Raw genomic sequence first — 18,990 nt, forward strand, 5'->3', positions numbered from 1 at the left:
GAATACTGCATGCAGATATGGTCACCTCATATCAAAAAAGATATATTGGTACCAGGGAAAATTCAGAAAAGGGCAACAAAAATTATTAGATGTTTGGTGCAGCTGCCATATGAAGAGAGATTAAAAGGACTTCAAAAAGAGGAAATTATGAAGGGATATGATAGAGGTCTATAAAATCATGACTGGTGGGGAGAAAGTGAATAAGTAAAAGTTATTTACTTAATCCCATCACACAAGGAGTCACCAAATGAAATTAATAGGTAGCAAGTTTAAAAACAGAGTATTTTTTCATACAATGCAGTCAGTCTGTGGAACTCCTTGCCAGAGGATGTTGCTAAGACCTGGACTTTAACAAAGTTCAAAAAACTGCATTCATTCATAGAGGATAGATCTCTCAATGGCTATTAGCCAAGATGCATAAGAATGGTGTTCCTTGCCTCTGTTTGTCAGAAGCTGGGAATAGGTGACATGGGAAGGATCACTTGATTACCTGTTCTATTCATTCCCTCTGGGGCACCTGGCATTGGTGAAGACAGGATACTGGGCTAGATGGACGTTTGGTATGACCCATTATGACTATTCTTATGTTATATTATACGTTTTATTTCCAGCTCCATAATTAAGATTGGAGGTACCTTTATAAACCATATTTTGATGTACAGCCTCACGTACATGAAGAAGTTAATCACCTTTTCCCTTTTCTGTCTATGTAAAATTATATGTTGATATAAAAATGTAACTTCATTTTGTTATTTTCATGTTTGTTCTGGTCAAAGGATGGTACATCTTCTCTTCAACTATACTAAGTAACATTAAAGCTTTTTTTTTAATCTTTGAGGCTATTTAAAGGTTGCTTTGAAAACTAACTTGTATATTTTTTGGCCTATGTTTTGATTCAGTACTAAAGTATATTCATTTGGATATTGTATTAAAAACTCCATATGAGTCAATAAAGACCTACGATTAGAAATTCATCCTCTGTATAGAATGACTATTCATTTTGAAAAAAATTGAACAAATATTCTTGAAGCACTTTAAAGACTAACAAAGCATGCAGACGGTATCATGAGCTTTTGTGGGCACAACCCACTTCTTCGACTAGCCTTCTAAATTTGTATTCATTTTGAAACAGACATTAACTTAGATTTAATTTAAGCAAATGCATCTGTGCTTTAAAAAAAGTGCACTTTCAGAGATGCATATGAAATAATCATCTATTTGGAATGCCACACACTTCCTTTAAAAAAAATATGTACACAAGCATACTAAGAAGTATATCATGACTTGCAACAATTATTTTCAATCTTAAGAGCACATTCCAGAAGTTGCTGTACTCATGCCAAGGTTTTTAATGCAGATATGTAAACACAACATTTGTTATAGAGCACTACAAACTTTCTGGAAAATATTTTACAGCGTATTTCTAATGCTTGAATACAACTGAAAAATTAACTAGATCTAACTTTTTATGGGATGATCCAGAAGAACTTTCGATAGAAAAGGAAACACAAAAAAATTCGTTAAAAATCTGAGTTTAACCCTTAAGTATGCCATCAATAACAATGCTATAATTGTTATATAGTTTTTAGTGTCCTCTTAGATTTATAAAGAAGTTTCTTTCCAAATTCACTGTAGCAAAAGAACTGTCAGTGTCAAATGAGATAAAAAGCGTATTCTGTACATTAGGATATCAAGGAGAATCGTAACACAGTTTAAGGCTTGACAAAAACACTCAAAGAGGAGAGAAAACTTCCACTAGTGGAAAAACTTCCACTACCTCACTTGCTACACAAATTAAGCTTTTATTTTTTAAGAACATATGCATCCTAGACTTTAGTGTTAGCACTTCCAAGTACCAACAAAAATGTAAAATAATGCACCACTGACTTCTAAAATCTAGAAAAAACACATCCCGAAACAACTTTATACCTTTGGCCCTATTTCATTCTCCACAAACTCCCAGGGCAGATGTGCTGCACTGCTTCAGTCTAAGACATAACTGTAAATAGCAATACCCATTCTATGTTAGTGCTAGGTACCTACATTGAAGGGCTGCATGCCAACTACACCGATATGGTTATACCTGTGCAAATTTCTCCTTAAACACTAAGGCTGTCTACACTAGCAGGTTCTTGCGCAAGAACTGTTTTGCGGAAGAGTTCTTGTACAAAAAAAATCTTCCACAAGAGCATGTCCACACTGCCATGCGCTTTTGCGCAAGAGCATCCATGGCAGTGTGGACGCTCTCTTCCACAAGAAAGCTCTGATGGCCATTTTAATCATAGGGGCTTCTTGCGCAAGAAATTCATGTTGCCTGTCTACACTGACCTCTTGTGGAAGAGCTATTGCGCAAGAGGGCTTATTCCTTGTGGGGAGAGGAATAACTCTTCCAGAAGAAGCCCCGTTTTCCGACACTATACTGTAAATTTACTTGCACAAGAACATGCGTGCAGTGTAGACAGCCAGCAAGTTTTTGCGCAAGAACACCTGTTCTTGCACAAGAAACATGCAATGTAGACAGCCTAATTCTAGCTCCAGCACACAATCTGAACAGTTCTTATGTAGGGAGAATTCCTCCAAGGATTCTTCCTCACAAACCTTAGAGCTCCAATTTTACTGCCCACTAAATATTAGAGGAGAAATTGAATACCCAAGAGATTCCCCAGTCTTAGCCACCAAAATTGATCCTGCTCATTTCCCCCCCCCTCACATTTTATGAGAGAGAAAAGCAATAGTTTCATTACAGAAGGCCCATGCACCACCATGAAGGGGATAAATAAGACTGCCCCCAAGAGATCTAGGAACCGCATCCAACTGGATATTACAAAGCCTCTCTCGAAATCCATCTTAGCCCTCTGCAGGTTGAACCTCTCTAGTCCAGCACCTTCTCTGGTGTCGAACCAGAGAATGTGTTGAATCATGGAAGGCCAATATTGTCCAGCAGCATTACCAAGACACTTAGGGATAAATTAGAGCTAAATAACAGCACAGAAAACTGAGAGCCAAGTCTTCTGGCTGTAAACAAACTGTATGGGACCATGGGAAACTTGGCCACACCCATGGTAAGTGGACAACTGGCTAACTAAAATCAAGCTGGACCACAGATTTGCCAGACCAGAGAGAGGTTCACCCTGTAATTCAAAAATTCAGTATATTCAGAACTTTTGTCAGGCTTCAGTCCCCCTCTTTCTAACCTGCCTAAAATTTTAAAAACTTAAAAAAAAAACAAATAGTCTGGTAGCACTTTAAAAACTAACTCGGCTACCCCTCTGAAGCTTTTAAATTTTTAAACTTATTTTGAACACTGACAGCAGACATGTGCGCTCTGGTTAGTAACCTAATAGATGTTCTATTGACAATCAACACAGTATCTTCTGTAATGACCATTAGCTAGCTATCCTTTAGCTTCAAAATGACTTTCATAACAAGTAGGGGAAAGGAATAGATTTGGTGTTAAACCACATAACTGACAGTTCGGAATTAACCTATATCAACACATATGGTTGGTAATAAAAGCCTTGGACAGTTTAACTCCACAAGACAAAATCTTCAAAGGAAATCAGCAATAATCTTTATAGTAAATCTTTGAATAACGAATAGATAAATGGTTAAAATACCAGCTTTTTATTTCAGAAACATTCAAACTGGTGCTAGGATATCAATAAATATAATTGAGGGCCGTATTCTACCATGACATATGTGAGACGGTATGAATAAAAGTGATGGTAGAGTTTAGCCTGAGTGTGCTGTTTTGTTGCTACAGAGGGCACCATTACACACCCAATATTCTCACTCCAGAAGTACCTGCAGTTGTCACAATAGATTTCTGTTCCACAATAGTATTATGTCAATGCAGTATGTCAAAAGTTGACTTTTAAATGGTACACACGTACTACTTACATAGGATAGGTTAAAATAAAGAAATTCAGTACAATATTGGAATAAATTAATTTTGAAAAATGTTTGAGTAAGATAAGTTATTTAGTAAATTGATTACATGTAGACAATTTATTTTTAAATACACCTGTGAACAGCAACAACATTTAAAGTTCAGTCTTCGTACCTTATAGATGATCAAAATTTCTCCATCAAAACTTAGCCCCTTTGAGACAAATACAGCATAAGAATTTATTCAAGGGAAGTCTTAAATAGTTTATTCACTTGCAGTTAAATTTAGTGATTAGAATATTTTATGGTTACAGTGTACTTTTACTTTTATGCTCTCACATCAGGATTTTCCAACATTACTGCCAACTAGGCATTAATTCAGGGACTTCAATTTTTTAAATCTATGTTATGTTTGGCTATTCTGTATCGTAGATGTCATATCTCAAGAATCAGAAGTTACTGTGACAGACACCTATTAGGTAATAAGAGAAGCCCAACCTACTGTAGACTCCGTTAAACAAAACTAGACATCTCCAAACGGCTCATGTACATGCTACAGAATAGTTAAAGACAATTACTGTCAGACTGGCACACCATGTTATCTAATCCAAGAAGTCATTGAAGATAGCACTTTAAACAATGCCCATTCACATTAATACACATACTGAAAGAACACTCATTCATAAACAGTATGGTATAGCAACTAAGGGAACCTCAAGTTGTTCCTTAAAAAAAGTCTAAAAATAAAGAAATGCATTTCATTTTAAATACTGGGAACTAAAAACCAATAATGCAGCAGCAGGGGAACACTGGTAGTTTATAGGATATACCATTATAATTTTGCTTTCTAGATTCCAGTCTCATTCTGTTTGTTTTACTTGTGAGTAAATGAACTTTCAAACTATAAGCATAAATGCATTCTAGTTGTTCACTGAACTGGAGAGCGTTAGATTATATTTCCACATCAAAGAAAGAGGATATTCTTTCCATGCTATTGTATGTTTTAGTCCATCTGGTTAGAAGCAGAGGACTATCCAGAATGCATAGCTACTGCAGTAGCTTTCCAACTGGTTTTATGATCACATGAATCCCCTGATGTTGAAAGCATTACTACAACCTTTATTCATATTTCTTGTAACCAAATGGTTTAAACACTTTATGACTTTCCAACCAATATAACCAAAAATAAAAATTGTTAGCCTAAATGCTGATACAATCAGATTTAGCTTCTTCCCTTTTGGTTAGCAATACCAGCAAAGGATGATAGACACAGGAAAACGATTAAACCATTCTACACTTATCTAGCTTAAGCTACTAAACAAAATCACTGTGTTATTTCCTTATTCCAAGTGTTACTGTGAAATAAATGGGTAATATCCAGTAAAGTTCGAACAACTTGTACCATAACTTGTTTATCTGAAAGGTTACTTGTAAAGGAAATTTTAAGATTACAAAATAGCTTGAAAAGAGAATAGAGAAACTATCAGTTTTCTGTTTGGCTTGACACATTCACAAAAGAAGAGTCTTAACTCTTGTGCATCCATCTAAGCCATAAAGATTAAAATGATCTAACCAACCCACATCTTTCCCTGAATGCTGCAGCTCTTCCACTCAGCCAGCACTAGGTCAAATACAAATAACTGTCAAACACTAAAAGAATACATGGTTTTAAGTGCCAGATAAAAATTATCTGTAAGTATTTGTTCCAAAATGAACGTAAATTTAACATTGTAAACTTGTTTTGTTAGAAAGCTGGTTTAAATTAAATTCCCTTCAGACTTAAGCTGTTGCTTTTATCATACTTTAAGCAAAAGAGGATATATTTCATTGACTGAACTGCTTCAAAAGCTTTGCTGCAGTGAATCTTACATTCAGGAGCAGCACCAAATTACACATAATTGAAAGTGATTCATTTTTAGATCCATTCCCCCCCCCCCCCCCCCGCCCCCCTTAGGCTTATGTATGTTTCCCAGGCTTTGGTGTAGGTAGCGCAAAAACATTAAGTCATACAATCTTGCAGTAACTCTTTCATACCATGAAGAGAGTGAATGGCCAAGGAGGTAAACTGTAATGTCCTTTTCCTGTTTTGTGCTTTTATCCACCACATCACATGTAATGATTTTCAACACAGAGACCATTTTGGCACCCTTAATTCTAGAGGCAAGAATGTGGTTTGGTACACTAGAACAGGGGATTAAGCTATGACCAAACTAATCCCTTACAAATTGCAGCAATAAAACACTTAACACAATATAGCAACTCTCCTCCTCCACACACCAAACCCAATTACCTCCAAACTAACACGGTTAAATCTCTCTCATATTTGTGTTTCCAAGGAAATATACCAGCTCAGGTTGCTCTTCATTCTTAGACAATTAAAAACAAATTCAACATCAAATGCTCCTTTTCTTCAGTGGAATAAGTGGGCAGGCTCTCTACCAGTTTGCAAGCACCTGAAGTTGTCAATTACTGGTTCTCATACTTATGTTTAATAAATACACATATAAAATGAACCCATTCCACTTTCATAGCAGAGGACAGCACAAGGGAAGGAGGGGAAATGGATTGGAAAGAGTGCGTGTTTCTTTCACCACCTGAGGTCCTGTGTGGAGTTTAGGCTGAGCAGAAGGGTCTTTCGCACAAGGTGAGGAGAGCCATTAGGTACACAGTAGAGCGAATGGGTTACATGCGGATGAGTGTGCGTCTCACGCACGGGGATTGTGGGGAAGGGTGGAACATGAGAGGAGAGGGTCTCTCCCAGGGCCAGGAAGGGAGCAATGGACATGCGGGGAAGAGAAAGGGGAAATCAATGGATGTGCTTGGTTTGGGAATTAGGGAGGAGGCAGTGGTGGAAACTGGCCTGGAAGGAACGGGCGGGATGCGTATAGGAGGAGGGGGGAGAAGGGTCGCTGGTGGTTGGGGAGGGTGCCGGGTCCCTAGGGGAGGCTCAGCAGGGGGCGCGGACCCTGCGCGCAGGGATGCGGATGAATGAGAAGAGGGTGCCGGACACTTACCAGATTGAGCACGGTCTCTACGATGTCCCGGTTGCTGACCTCCCCGACCTGGATGAGTCCGATGAGGACGGCGAATTTCATGCGGATGTTGCGGATCGGCACCGACGGGTTAATCATCCCCGCGGGGAGCACCACGGCCCCGGAGCCCGACGCTCGCAGCTCCCCCATCACCGCCGCGCTGCCGCCGCCGCCTCCAGCCCCCACAGGGATGAGCCCAGCGGGCTGCGGGTCCGGCCCCGACACCGGCTTCTCACTCGCCATCTACCCCCCGCGCCCGCCGCCACCTGCCCCCGGCCGAGCCCAGCCCAGCATCCACCGCAGCAGCGCCCGGCGGGGCCGCAGGGAGCCGGCCCGAAGCGCAAGCACCGTCCCGGCAGCCGCTCCGCTATTATGAGGGATTATTATGGGCGCCGCTGCCCCGTTAGCCGGAGCCCGCCCGGCCACCCGGGGCCGCTCCCCGCAGCGGGGCCGGAGGAGCAGACGCCGCGCCCGGACCGGAGGCGGCGCTGGGAAGCGGGCTGGGGACGGGTCCGCGAGCCGCAGGCGCTGCCACCGCTGTTGTTGTGGAGCCAGAGCCGCCGCCGCTCACTCCGCCATGTTGCCGCCCCCTGCCTGCGGTAGCTGCCAGGGCGCCTGCGCTGAGCCCGTGGGGGGCGTGGCCGGGCTGCGCGGCCCCCTCCCGCCTCCCCCCTGGCTGGAGACAGGTGAGCAGGTGCCTCGGGCTGCGCGAGACCCTGAGCGGCCGGGATCCGGCGCCGCCGCTGCCGCAGGATGCGCCGCGCGCGGGTTACACCACTGAGGCCGCGGCTAGAAACACCGCCTCTCCCTGCCCCGCTTTGTCCGCCTGCCCTGCTGGCCCCACAGCTCCCTGCGGGCGGGGCACGGCGGGTACAGAGCCCCCTCAGGGCAAGCCGTGCGCGCCCCCCCCGGCAGCGCTGAGGAGAGCCCGCGCCCTGCCTGCCGAGCCTGTGTTCTCACCGCCCGCCTCAGGGGCTGTGGTCACCGCCTTGACTGGAGTCCCTGAACCACTGCTAATGACCCATCTGCTGCGAAGTCATTTGCACCTCCCTCCCCCACAGCTGCTGGGACCGTTTTTATTGGGGGAGGGGTTGCGGGGAACCAGAGAACTAAACCCTGAATTTGAGGGATACCTCTTGAAGCCAGGGGGGTGCTGCCACACCCCCAGCGCTCCTAATTCCAGCTCTTACGTGGGCTAGGCGCCGAGTAGGAACTACAGACCCGTAATAAACCCTGCTGCTCATCCCTGCTTGAAGTTTTAAAAATCTGATTTTGAAAAGCCACCCCCTCTACTATTGTTGTGCCAGGGCTGAAAGTTTAGAACAAATCACACCAGCAGTTGGAGAGGTGCAGGTTTAAAGCTCAGTGAATGGAGCAATAAAGGTTTTTTTTAATATGAGCATATCATGTTTCTTTGACAAGCTTGTTTTACTTTACCCGTTCAAAGTGTTTTTCCAGTATGTCTGTTATCTTGCAAAATGTAATCTTACCCTAGAATGTTATGCTTTTTCAAAAAACTACATTTCCTAAGGGTGTTTTAATCTACTTCTTTAGGGAGAAAGGTATAAGTAAGGAATAGAGTCTTTCAGCTTTCTATACCACCACACTTCCCACCTATTTCAGAGATCATAACTATTCGCCATATTTAATAGCTTCCTTTAAAAACAACATATTTTGACTCTTATTGCATAAACTTTCTAACTGCAGGCTGTTCTTCAAAAATTGTTCTTTAATTTACACTTTTCAGCTATAGATTATAAAAAAGTGAGGTGTGTTCTGCACTGAATTTGTGATAAAGTTAATTATCCTATTCCTAGGATTTAGAGTAGGAAAAAAGGGTATTTGTGAAACACTACATATTATAAGTATGATTTTTAATTGAGATCTTGAACTGAGGTAGAATAAGTTTTGACTCTGTTAATGTAAATATGAAGTACAGACTATAAGGAAATAATGTGAGAAGGGTAAATATTAAGTACAGAGTATAAGGAAATAATGTGAGAGTATTCCCCACATCAGCTGTTAATTACCAGCCTTTTTTAATTCTGAAGATCACATTCATTTTTCAAAAATAAGTTTATGAAATGAGGTGTTTTTAGCTGGATAAGTATATAAAATTTCCATCTTTTCTAATCAATTCCATTTGCTTGTTGATAAGCAATCTTGAACGTGGTGACTGTTCATCAGCTATTGTGAATATTATTGTAGCACAGAGCTTCTGGAAAAGTGGGTTGCACCCATGAAAGCTCATGATATCTTCACTTTTTTGTTAGTCTCCAGGGTGCTGCAGGACTATTTGTTTTAAGTTTTTTTTCCCCCCCGAACAAAAGCTCGACACCAATCTCAGCTTCTTTGCTTCTTCCTTTGCACTTCATCATATTGAAAACTAGGGGCTATGTCTAGACTGGCATGATTTTCCGCAAATGCTTTTAACGGAAAAGTTTTCCATTAAAAACATTTGCGGAAAAGCGCGTCTAGATTGGCACGGACGCTTTTCCGCAAAAAAGCCCCGATCGCCATTTTCACGATCGGGGCCTTTTTGTGGAAAACAAATCTGGACTGTCTACACTGGCCCTTTTGCACAAAAGTTTGGGCAAAGAGACTTTTGCCCGAACGGGAGCAGCATAGTATTTCCGCAAGAAGCACTGATTTCAGACAGTAGGAAGTCAGTGTTCTTGCGGAAATTCAAGCGGCCAGTGTAGACAGCTGGCAAGTTTTTCCGCAAAAGCAGGTGCTTTTGCGGGAAAACTTGCCAGTCTAGACACAGCCGGGATGTAAAATCCCATGTAATTGGTTAACCAGTTAACCTTTACATATAACTGGTTAATCCATTAAGGGGGGGGCACTCCACTCCAGCTGGATCAGCACCTGCCTGCAGGCCCACCCTGGGTCACTGAAGGCAGGGGCTGCTCTGGATGTTCAGACAACCCCTGTCCACGGCAGGCCCCACAGGGTTCGGGCAGCTCCCTACCCATGCTGGGTGGAGCTGCTCTAGACACACCAGTTAACCAAAACTGGTAAGCATCATCTCTAAAGGGTGATGCTTACCAGTTAACCTTTCACATCCTTATTGAAAACTAGATGAACACTATAATACCACCAACATTTTTCTAATGCACACTCTGATTTTGGAATAGGCTGTACACCCAGCTCTCATTGAAAGCAATAAATGTTCCATTCATAAATCAGGCACCAGCACCTAGGTGTTGGGGTGCTCAGCATCACGTTTAACTTTTAGGCTACTAGAAAAAAATCTGGCACAATGCTGTGATCCACAAAGCCTGAGTTAGTCTGATGATCAAGGAGCAGGGCTAGCGACAGACTTTCCTGGGCCTTGGGCAATTTGGGGAGGGGAGTTGGCTATGGGACCACTGACAGCTGGAGTGGGTTGAAGAACAGGGGCTCTGATGGTGATTTAAAAAGCCTGGGGGCTCTATTCACCACAGCAGTAGACTCTCTTCAATTGCTGGGTCCTGGGGCATTTGACCCCTTCACCTCTCCTTCGCGCCCCCCCCCCCTTGTTGATTTTGTCTCACAAAGCCAGAACCCTAGGCAAGTAGCCTGATGTTAATCCACAGGAGATGCTGATGAGATGGGTGTAAGCTAAGCTTCAGCTCTCTCATGGGCTGTGTCTAGACTGGCCAGTTTTTCCCAGAAAATCAGCCACTTTTCCGGAAAAACTTGCCAGCTGTCTACACTGGCCGCTTGAATTTCCGCAAAAGCACTGACTTCCTACTGTAAGAAATCAGTGCTTCTTGCGGAAATACTATTCTGCTCCCATTCAGGCAAAAGTCCCTTTTGCGCAAAGCTTTTGCGCAAAAGGGCCAGTGTAGACAGCTCTGATTTGTTTTCCGCAAAAAGCCCCGATCGCGAAAATGGCGATCGGAGCTTTTTTGCGGAAAAGTGCATCTAGATTGGCACGGACGCTTTTCCGCAAAAAGTGCTTTTGCGGAAAAGCATCCGTGCCAATCTAGATGCTCTGTTCCGAAAATGCTTTTAACGGAAAACTTTTCCGTTAAAAGCATTTCCGGAAAATCATGCCAATCTAGACGCAGCCATGGAGTTTGGCACCTTAGGGTGTGCTGCAACAAGGCAAGTGATCCATAAAGGGAGGAAGATAGGCACTCCTCCATGTAAGTTGAGTATGGGACCTGATCCAGTAGTTGTGCTCAGAGGGGGCTTCTCTACACACAGAACAGCCCAGGAGGTACTCCTTTATAATGTTTAGCCCAGTGGTTTGAAAGCTTACCTGCTGAGAGAGACCAGTGGTTCAAGTTTTCCCTCTACTTAAGGGAGATGAGATTTGAAAAAGGAACTGCTACCTCTCGTTCAAGTGGTCTAATAGCTAGGTTTGAAGCTAGTCTATTATGAATTCCCCCCCCCCCCCCATCGCCTATGGAAGTTGTTCCACTTAACTCAGTAATTGAATGATTAGCTATTCATTGAGTCACAGAGAGTGACTCTATAGCCCAGGGGTTAGGGCATTCACTTGAGAGGAGACAGATTCCTGTTCTAATCTCTTCACCTCATGAGGTGAGGGAAGGGTGACTTGAACAGGTGGTCATCCACCTGCCAGACGAGTGCTTTCACTCCTGGGCTACATATTATAAGGGAAATTCTTGTCATTCCTGGTATTGTGTGTGATGTATTAAGAGGTCTCTGAGCATGCAAAATGGGTAAGGCCATACATGTAACTTCATTGGAGGAGTGGTTACTTCCTCGTGTTCATCCTTTGCTGTAGGACTTAGGGAGGAGATAAGTACCCATATTCCAGGAGTGAGGCCACAGTGCACATGCTCAGAGGCCAAAACTTAGGGACCTAGAGAACTTTTATAGCAAAAACTTAAGTTCCAAGCAACTTTAGGTGGGAGCTCAGTGGCAGTTTGGGGGCTTGCAGTGGCATCTAAAAATAGGACTTATGTGCTAAATTAAGTTTATGGTTTCAGGGCCTAACCTGCATTCTTGTAAGATGTTCTGTGCAGGCAGATCCTTACACTTGCACAGAGCCCCAGAGTTTTCAATGTGCAAGATCAGTGCCATAGTCATTGGATATAGTAGGATGTGATACTACCCTGGAAAATCTCTGTAGTACATCTGCTGAAACAAACTGGTAGGCAAGGAAAGTGCACTCAGTGCTCACCCCTTAAGGTGTGCAGTGTACTTGTCCATAATGGAGTGTAAAGAAACAGGAACATGGCCCTACTCCCTTTCTGTGTTCTGGCAATGCACTCTACACTGACATATGACAAAAACAAAGTCTGCATTCCTTGAACATGCCTTTTGCTCAGGGGCGGCCCATGGATGTAGGCAACCTTGGCAGTTGCCTAGGGTGCCACATTTAATGCGGCGCCCAATGATGATGTCACAACATTGAGGGCTATGGAGGCGGGGGCACCAATCGCAACTTGCAATTCCAAAGGTCCTGGGGCTCCCAGCTGCAACCACTGTTACTGCAGTGGATGTTGGTGTTCTGCGTCTTTTAAATTGGCACAGGTGTCTCGGGTGGTGCTGAGGGCTTCCTCAGTGAAGCTCTGCCCCTTCCCCCACTTTGCTAGGGACCTGGTGAGTCTGTCAGCCTCACTGCCCTATAGAACATTAGGGGTTTTTTTCCCAATCTTTTCTCATGTGTCAATTTTTCTAGACCCTGAATCATTTTTGTTGCTCTTTCTCTGTTCTTTCCCCAATTTCTCCACATCTTCTCTGAAATGTGGCATTCAGAACTGGACCCAATATTCCCGCTGAGGCCTTATCAGCACAGAGTGGATTGAAATAATTACTTCTCACATCTTGCTTATAATATTCCTGCTAATATCCCAGAACGATGTTTGTATATTCTTATACTGCTGACAAATATTTAATTTGTGATCGCCTGTAGCCCTAAGATCCTTTTCTTCAGTATTTTTTTCCCATTTTGTGGATATGCAACTGATTGTTCCTTCCTAAATGGAGTACTTTGCATTCGTCCTTATTGGATTTCATCTTATTTACTCCAGTTTGTCCAGGTCATTTGAATCTGTGCTATCATCTGCAGACTTTTCTATAATAGCATAGAAAGAACATTTATAATTACAGAACTGGAAGCAACCTGAAGAGGTAAACTAGTCCAGGCCCCTTCACTCATGGCAGGACTTTCTTTTTATCTAGATCATTGATGTGGATATTGACCAGAACTTGGTCCAGAACAAATCTGTGTGGGACCCAACTCTGTATGCCCTTCTAACTTGACTGTGTACCACTGATAACTAACTAGTTATGTGTTCACCTTATAGTAGCTCCTTTGAAGCTATAATTCCTTAATTCGTTTATGAGAGGGTCATGTGAGACAGTATAAAACCCTTACTAAAGTCAAGATATTCCACATATACTGCTTCTCTCATCAACTAGGCTTGTTACCCTGTCAAAGAAAGCTGCTAGTTTAGTTTGACATGATTTATTACTGACAAATTCATGCTGACCTATCTTATTACCTTCTAGGTCTCTGCAAATTGAGTGCTTAATTATTTGCTCCATTATCTTTTCAGATACTGAAATTAAACTGACTGGTCTGTAATTCTCCATGTTGTACTTAGTCCCTGTTGTACTTAGTCCCTGTTTTATAGACGGGCACTGTATATGCCCCTTCCAGTCCTTTTGAGTCTTCCATGAGTTTTCAAAGATCAGTGCTAATGGCTCAGATAGCTACTTGAGATTTCTAGAATGCATTTCATCAGGCCCTAGTGATTTGAATACATCTAGGTAAGTAATTTTAACTTGTTCTTTCCCTATTTTAGCCTTCTGAACCTATCCCATTTCTACTGGCATTCATCATGTTAGGTATCCAGTCACCACCAACTTTCTTGGTGTAAACTGAAAGAAAGAAGTCAGTAAACATCTCTCCCATTTCCATATTATCTGTTACTGTTTCCCTCTCTTCTTTGAGTAACGTGTCTACCCCCATCCTTAGTCTTCCTCTTGCTTCTAATATTTTTGTAGAATGTTTTTATCTTTATGTCTCTAGCTAGATTGAGCTCATTTTGTGCCTTTGTTTTATCTCTACATACTTGTGTTATTTGCTTATATTCGTCCTTTGTAATTTAACCTAGTTGCCACTTTTTGGAGGACTCTTTTTAGATCATTCAGGATCTCCTGTTTAAGCCAGGGTGATCTCTTGCCATATGCAGTGGAAAAGATTGCTCTTATGCCCTTAATAATGTCTTTGAAAAATTGCCTACTGTCTTAAGTTGTTTTTCCTCTTAGACTTACTTCCCACCTTTGTTAAAGTCTGCCTTGAAATCTAATGTCTTTGCTGTTTTCTTTCCTACAGTTTCTTAAAATAATGAATTCATCATTTCATGATCATTTTAATCCAGCCTACTTTCCACTTTTTAATTCTCAATCGGTTCTTCCCTATTTGTCAAAATAAAATCTAGAAGAGCCTATCCACTTGTAGCATTCTTCAAATTCTGAAATAAAAATTATTTCCAATACACTCCAGGAACTTGTTGGATAAACTGTTCCTTGCTGTGTTATTTTCCAAACATAACTCCCCAGACGTAAGTCGCCCATATCACCATCAATTCATGTGCTTTATATGGTTTTGTTTAAAGAAAGCCTCATCCACCTCTTCTTCCTGTTTAGGCAGTCTGTAGTATATCCTTACTATGAAATCTCCCTTATTTTTTACCCCTTTTATCCTTATCCAGAGACTTTCAATAAGTCTGTCTTCTATTTCCATCTCAATCTCAGTCCATGTCTATACATTCTTAATATATGAGGCAATACCTCCTCCCTTTTTCCCTTGCTTGTCCTTCCTGAGAAAGCTACACGCTTCTGACCCTTTTTCCAGGAAAAACAGGTTGAAACAGTCTTAAACCAGACACCTCAGGGCATGTAGCCTGCTGGTTGAGGGTCCTGCTTTCACCACATTCTCACAAAACTGACATTCGAGTACGTGTCCATCCAAGATTCTTTAAATCAGCACTTCTCAAACTTTTTGGCCTGTGGCCCACACTGCTCAATGCAGACCTATCCACAGACCACCAGCCAACCACCCATGATGACAAAATGGATACAGGAGGGGATGGATGTGTGGGGTCTGGCTGGAAGGGAGGGTGCACAAGCAGACTGAGGGTGGGGGTCTGGATGAGAGGTAAGGTGCAGAAACAGATTGAGGATGGAGAAATCTGAGAGGGAGGGGTAGTGGTGTGGGGTCTCAGTGGGAAGGGAGTGCATGAGGGTGCTTATCGGCTCTGTGCCCTTTGCTACTCCCATTGGCCACGATTCCAGCCAATGGGAACAGCAGGGAAAGCCTCCAAGCAAGTGGTTTCTTGCATTGCCATTTCCCCAGCCAGAGGGAGGGGGAGCAGCAGCATGTGGAGCTGCTTCCTTCCCCTGAAAACCAGATACTGCCCAAGAGGCTCTCTCTTGCCGCAGGAAGCTAGCGCTGGCACTCCAACCTTGTGGCAGGAGGGCACTAGGATGAAACACCAGTGCAGGCTCTGCTACAGGGGAAGGGCGAGCGCCAATCCCATAACCCACCTGCAAGATGGTCACAGATCACAAATATTCCACAGACCACACTTGGAGAACCACTGATTTAAACTGATGTTATCTTCCTTCTATGGGACAAGTTAAGCATAGTCTGTGGGAATACAGAGAACATAATAGTTACAAGCATTGGTGACCATGTTTAACAATATCATTATTTGTGACTAAACACCAGCCACATTAATTAAAAAGCAAAACACCCTTTCATCAGCTGAATATCTAACAAATCTAAGTAAACCAGGAGCAACTGTATTTACACAAACACACCCCTTGTCTCTTCCCAGCTAGCTGTCAGGGAAGTATTCATTCAGATCTACTTACAACTCTTACCTGAAGCTCTGCAGAGTTTAGGATTGTTAATAAAGTAAGTTTACAGTAATACTCTTCCCACTGATAATAATGTGATACAGGGAGAGTTTCTTTGGATCCAGACAAGTTGGTTTGGAATTATGTTTTACTGAACTTCCACCACTTCTTGAAAATCTTTGTAATCAGAATCTTATATTCTTGGCTGTCATGTTTTTCTAGGTGTTTAGTTGGTATTGGCCCACAGACCATGCTTTGAAACTATTCAGCTGAGATAGAAAATGTCAAAGTATGTCCTTTTTTTATTTTCTACTTCATCTTCTCCAGTATCAATAGAAATAACTCTACTATTTGTTTTGATATTCATAGCTAGGATTATTTATCATATCTCTTCATAATTTAAATGTTTCTTTCATTTTTAATGACATCATGTCAGCTGTAACTATGAGGTCCTCAAACTCAGATTGTTTGTATAGGTGGATTGTTTGTATAGTCGGAAAGAATGTATGAAGCCCTAGGAGAATCTGCACTTTTCTTTTTGGGAGGAAAGGCTTTAGAAATTTCATTCTTGTCCCTCCTGCCAGCCACAATGTTCCAGCAAATCAGGAAACTCCAACATTCAGCTTCTACAGGTGTTTTAATTTTTATTTTGTTCTTTTAAAACTTTTAAAATAACCAGAGCATCAGGATTCCACATACACTCAGACTGACTGCAACGGTCAATTTTAATATTTTTAAAATAAAATAATTATTATGTCATTTTTGGTCAAAATTATTTTTTGTTTCTAAACCAAATTATGCACAAGGTAAAGAGTGTATTAATTAGAATATGAACTCAGCCTTATCTATTAATATGCTACAATAAAAAGACATTCTTTTCCCCTAGAATCTGAAAGTTATTGTTTTTAAATTATTTTTATGTCTACATGGAGATTAAGTATAAAATCAGTATGCTGAGTATTACTCTATTATGAAACATTCTTTATAACGTCATTGCAAGTTACTAATTACAATTAAATCAGTTGCAGAAGAGAGAAATCTGGTATGAAAATACCACTGCATCTCTTAAGGTAATTTCAATTAGAAGACAGAGTTTATGCTGTGTTGGATTTTTAATATTTCAGCTACCTAGAAGAGAATAAAATGTTTAGACAAATGATCTCTGCTGGCCATTGTTCTCTGACTAGGCTTCACAGCATTGCCAACAGCAGGAGACACAAGTATAGCAAACTATCACACCTCATTGCAAGCATTTCCCCAAACAATTATCGTTAAAATTACAACTCTGTAGAAATAGCATTTACAATGTGCCAAGATGGGAGTGGAAGGTTTAAAAGTATGAATAGTCTTGTTTGTGTGAATAGTTGATAGATATTTTAGTGCCTCGTATCATTTTGGATAAATTGCTGGTGTTTTTGAATTTCATTGAAATTGGCATTTTGTGCCAACAGTAGCTGAGTGAAAATGTTGGGGCTGTGTATGCTCATAAAACACCTGATCTTGCATTCACTGAGATCAATGACAAAGTTCCCTTCAGTGGTACACAATTAGAGCTAAACAGGATACTTTTTTTAAACCATCAAAACCAGCTTAAAATTGTCAATATAGGTACTTGGCTCTTGGTTTGTATAAATATTTCGAAAGTTTCTCTTTGATGTGTATTCAGCCATTGATTCTGTGACTTCATAAAATATGGCTTAAGTTTTTATCCTGCATCATGATTCAGTAATGTAGCTCCATACTGACTTCAGTGGGACTCCAAGTAGACATATACAAGTCCATGCAAGCAGATCCGGTGCCTAATTAAGGGTCTTCATTAGTAGCCAAACTAATCTTAAAAGGAAGATTATTATTATCCTGAAGTGGAAAATCATCAGAAAGACGACAAGAGCCACTTTCTATTTTTCATTTATACCCATGCAAACCTATTGATCTCATTCATGTTTCATGGGTGAAAATAAAAATATATAAGAACAGCCAGTCTTGGTCAGATCAATAATTCATCTACCCGAGTATGTTTGACTTCTGACAAAGACCAAAAAATATTAATCTTAAGGCATTAGGTCACTACATCTACATAACAGTAACATAACAATAATATTCTCACACATAGTTCAAGAAATAGTACCATATTCAGTGCATTCATGAAAATCTACACAAACCTTAATTCCAATCTTTCAATGTTACATTTTAATAAGAATCTACTACTGATGCATCTATCCTTATTTAATAAGAAGCAGCTGTCTGCAATGCGATGAAGAGAAAACTGAGTACCGAAAAGGAGAGATCCTCTGAAAGAGGTAACTTTCTGTGAGTAGATGGTAGTACAGATAGTAATTCATAGTACAATTATAGTGACCCAGAGCAGACCAGAAAGCACACCTCCCTGGGATGTATCAGCTTTGCTACAGAAACCCTTGGAAAAATGATCTGTTTATTATGAGAAGCAAAAGTCTGATCATTGGTGCAAACCTTTTACAGATGTAGCCCTCTGTGTTTGAGAGCAAACCATTCTCTTTCTAATAATAAGTTCCAATAAACATAGAAGGGCAGCAGTCACTTCAAACAAGCTTATTTGCACCAAGCTCTACAGTGTACAACTAATGAGCTGAGTTTATCTAATGCTTCCTAAATACCAGTGATGACAAAGCTATAGGCAAAAAAAGTGATATGTAATAACTGAAGGGCAATCTTACAAGATTAAATCAGCTGCAGCTCTGCTTCTCTGTGTGAAATACAAAAAGCTACACTCTAGATGTCCTGGCTGTGCTGACATCAGCTCCCCAAGCTTGATTTTATTTGCAAAGAAAGTAATCAGAGATTATAATAAAAGATGAAGAACCTTCAAAGTTAAAAACAATCTCTAGAAGAAGAAAATAATGGAATAAGATACTAACTAGATTTACTAGAGTATGACCTCTGACTCTGTTAAACAACAGAGAAAGTCTGCATGCAATGAAAGATTATTTGATGAAATTGGAGTTGATGGATCTATCCTATATCCAACACTTAAGTTAAAGGTGGAAGTCAAGATTGTCTTCTGTTTGCAGGACCATCAAAACTGAACACATTCCAAGCCATCTGTAAAGAAATTAAAGATGGCATTGATGGGCCTAACCTGCTGCCTGAAGTAGAAAAAAAGCACATAACTGAACTCGATGGAAGCTAATCATCCAAGAAAATAAATCAGAAATGTGGGTTTTGAAAAGCGTTATCAAGCTTTTTTTTTAATACCAAA

At 41.2% G+C, this 18,990-nt stretch overlaps 1 protein-coding gene across 15 annotated transcripts in view; it reads right to left on the minus strand.

The window, feature by feature from the left end:
* The window catches only part of NBEA (neurobeachin), a 748,692-nt gene extending 740,397 nt beyond the window's left edge, over nt 1-8,295 (minus strand). For 9 of the 15 annotated variants that reach the window (XM_075919184.1, XM_075919178.1, XM_075919179.1 and 6 more), the window contains exon 1: nt 6,903-8,295. In XM_075919184.1, the coding sequence (XP_075775299.1) occupies nt 6,903-7,163 (261 nt within the window). In that variant the 5' untranslated portion in view covers nt 7,164-8,295. The remainder of the gene's footprint in view (nt 1-6,902) is intronic. The other 6 variants (XM_075919186.1, XM_075919185.1, XM_075919181.1 and 3 more) reach the window with 1 other exon arrangement.
* Nucleotides 8,296-18,990: the final 10,695 nt, after the last annotated feature.

This window comes from Pelodiscus sinensis, chromosome 1 (assembly GCF_049634645.1).
Source record: "Pelodiscus sinensis isolate JC-2024 chromosome 1, ASM4963464v1, whole genome shotgun sequence".
NCBI lineage: Eukaryota > Metazoa > Chordata > Testudines > Trionychidae > Pelodiscus > Pelodiscus sinensis.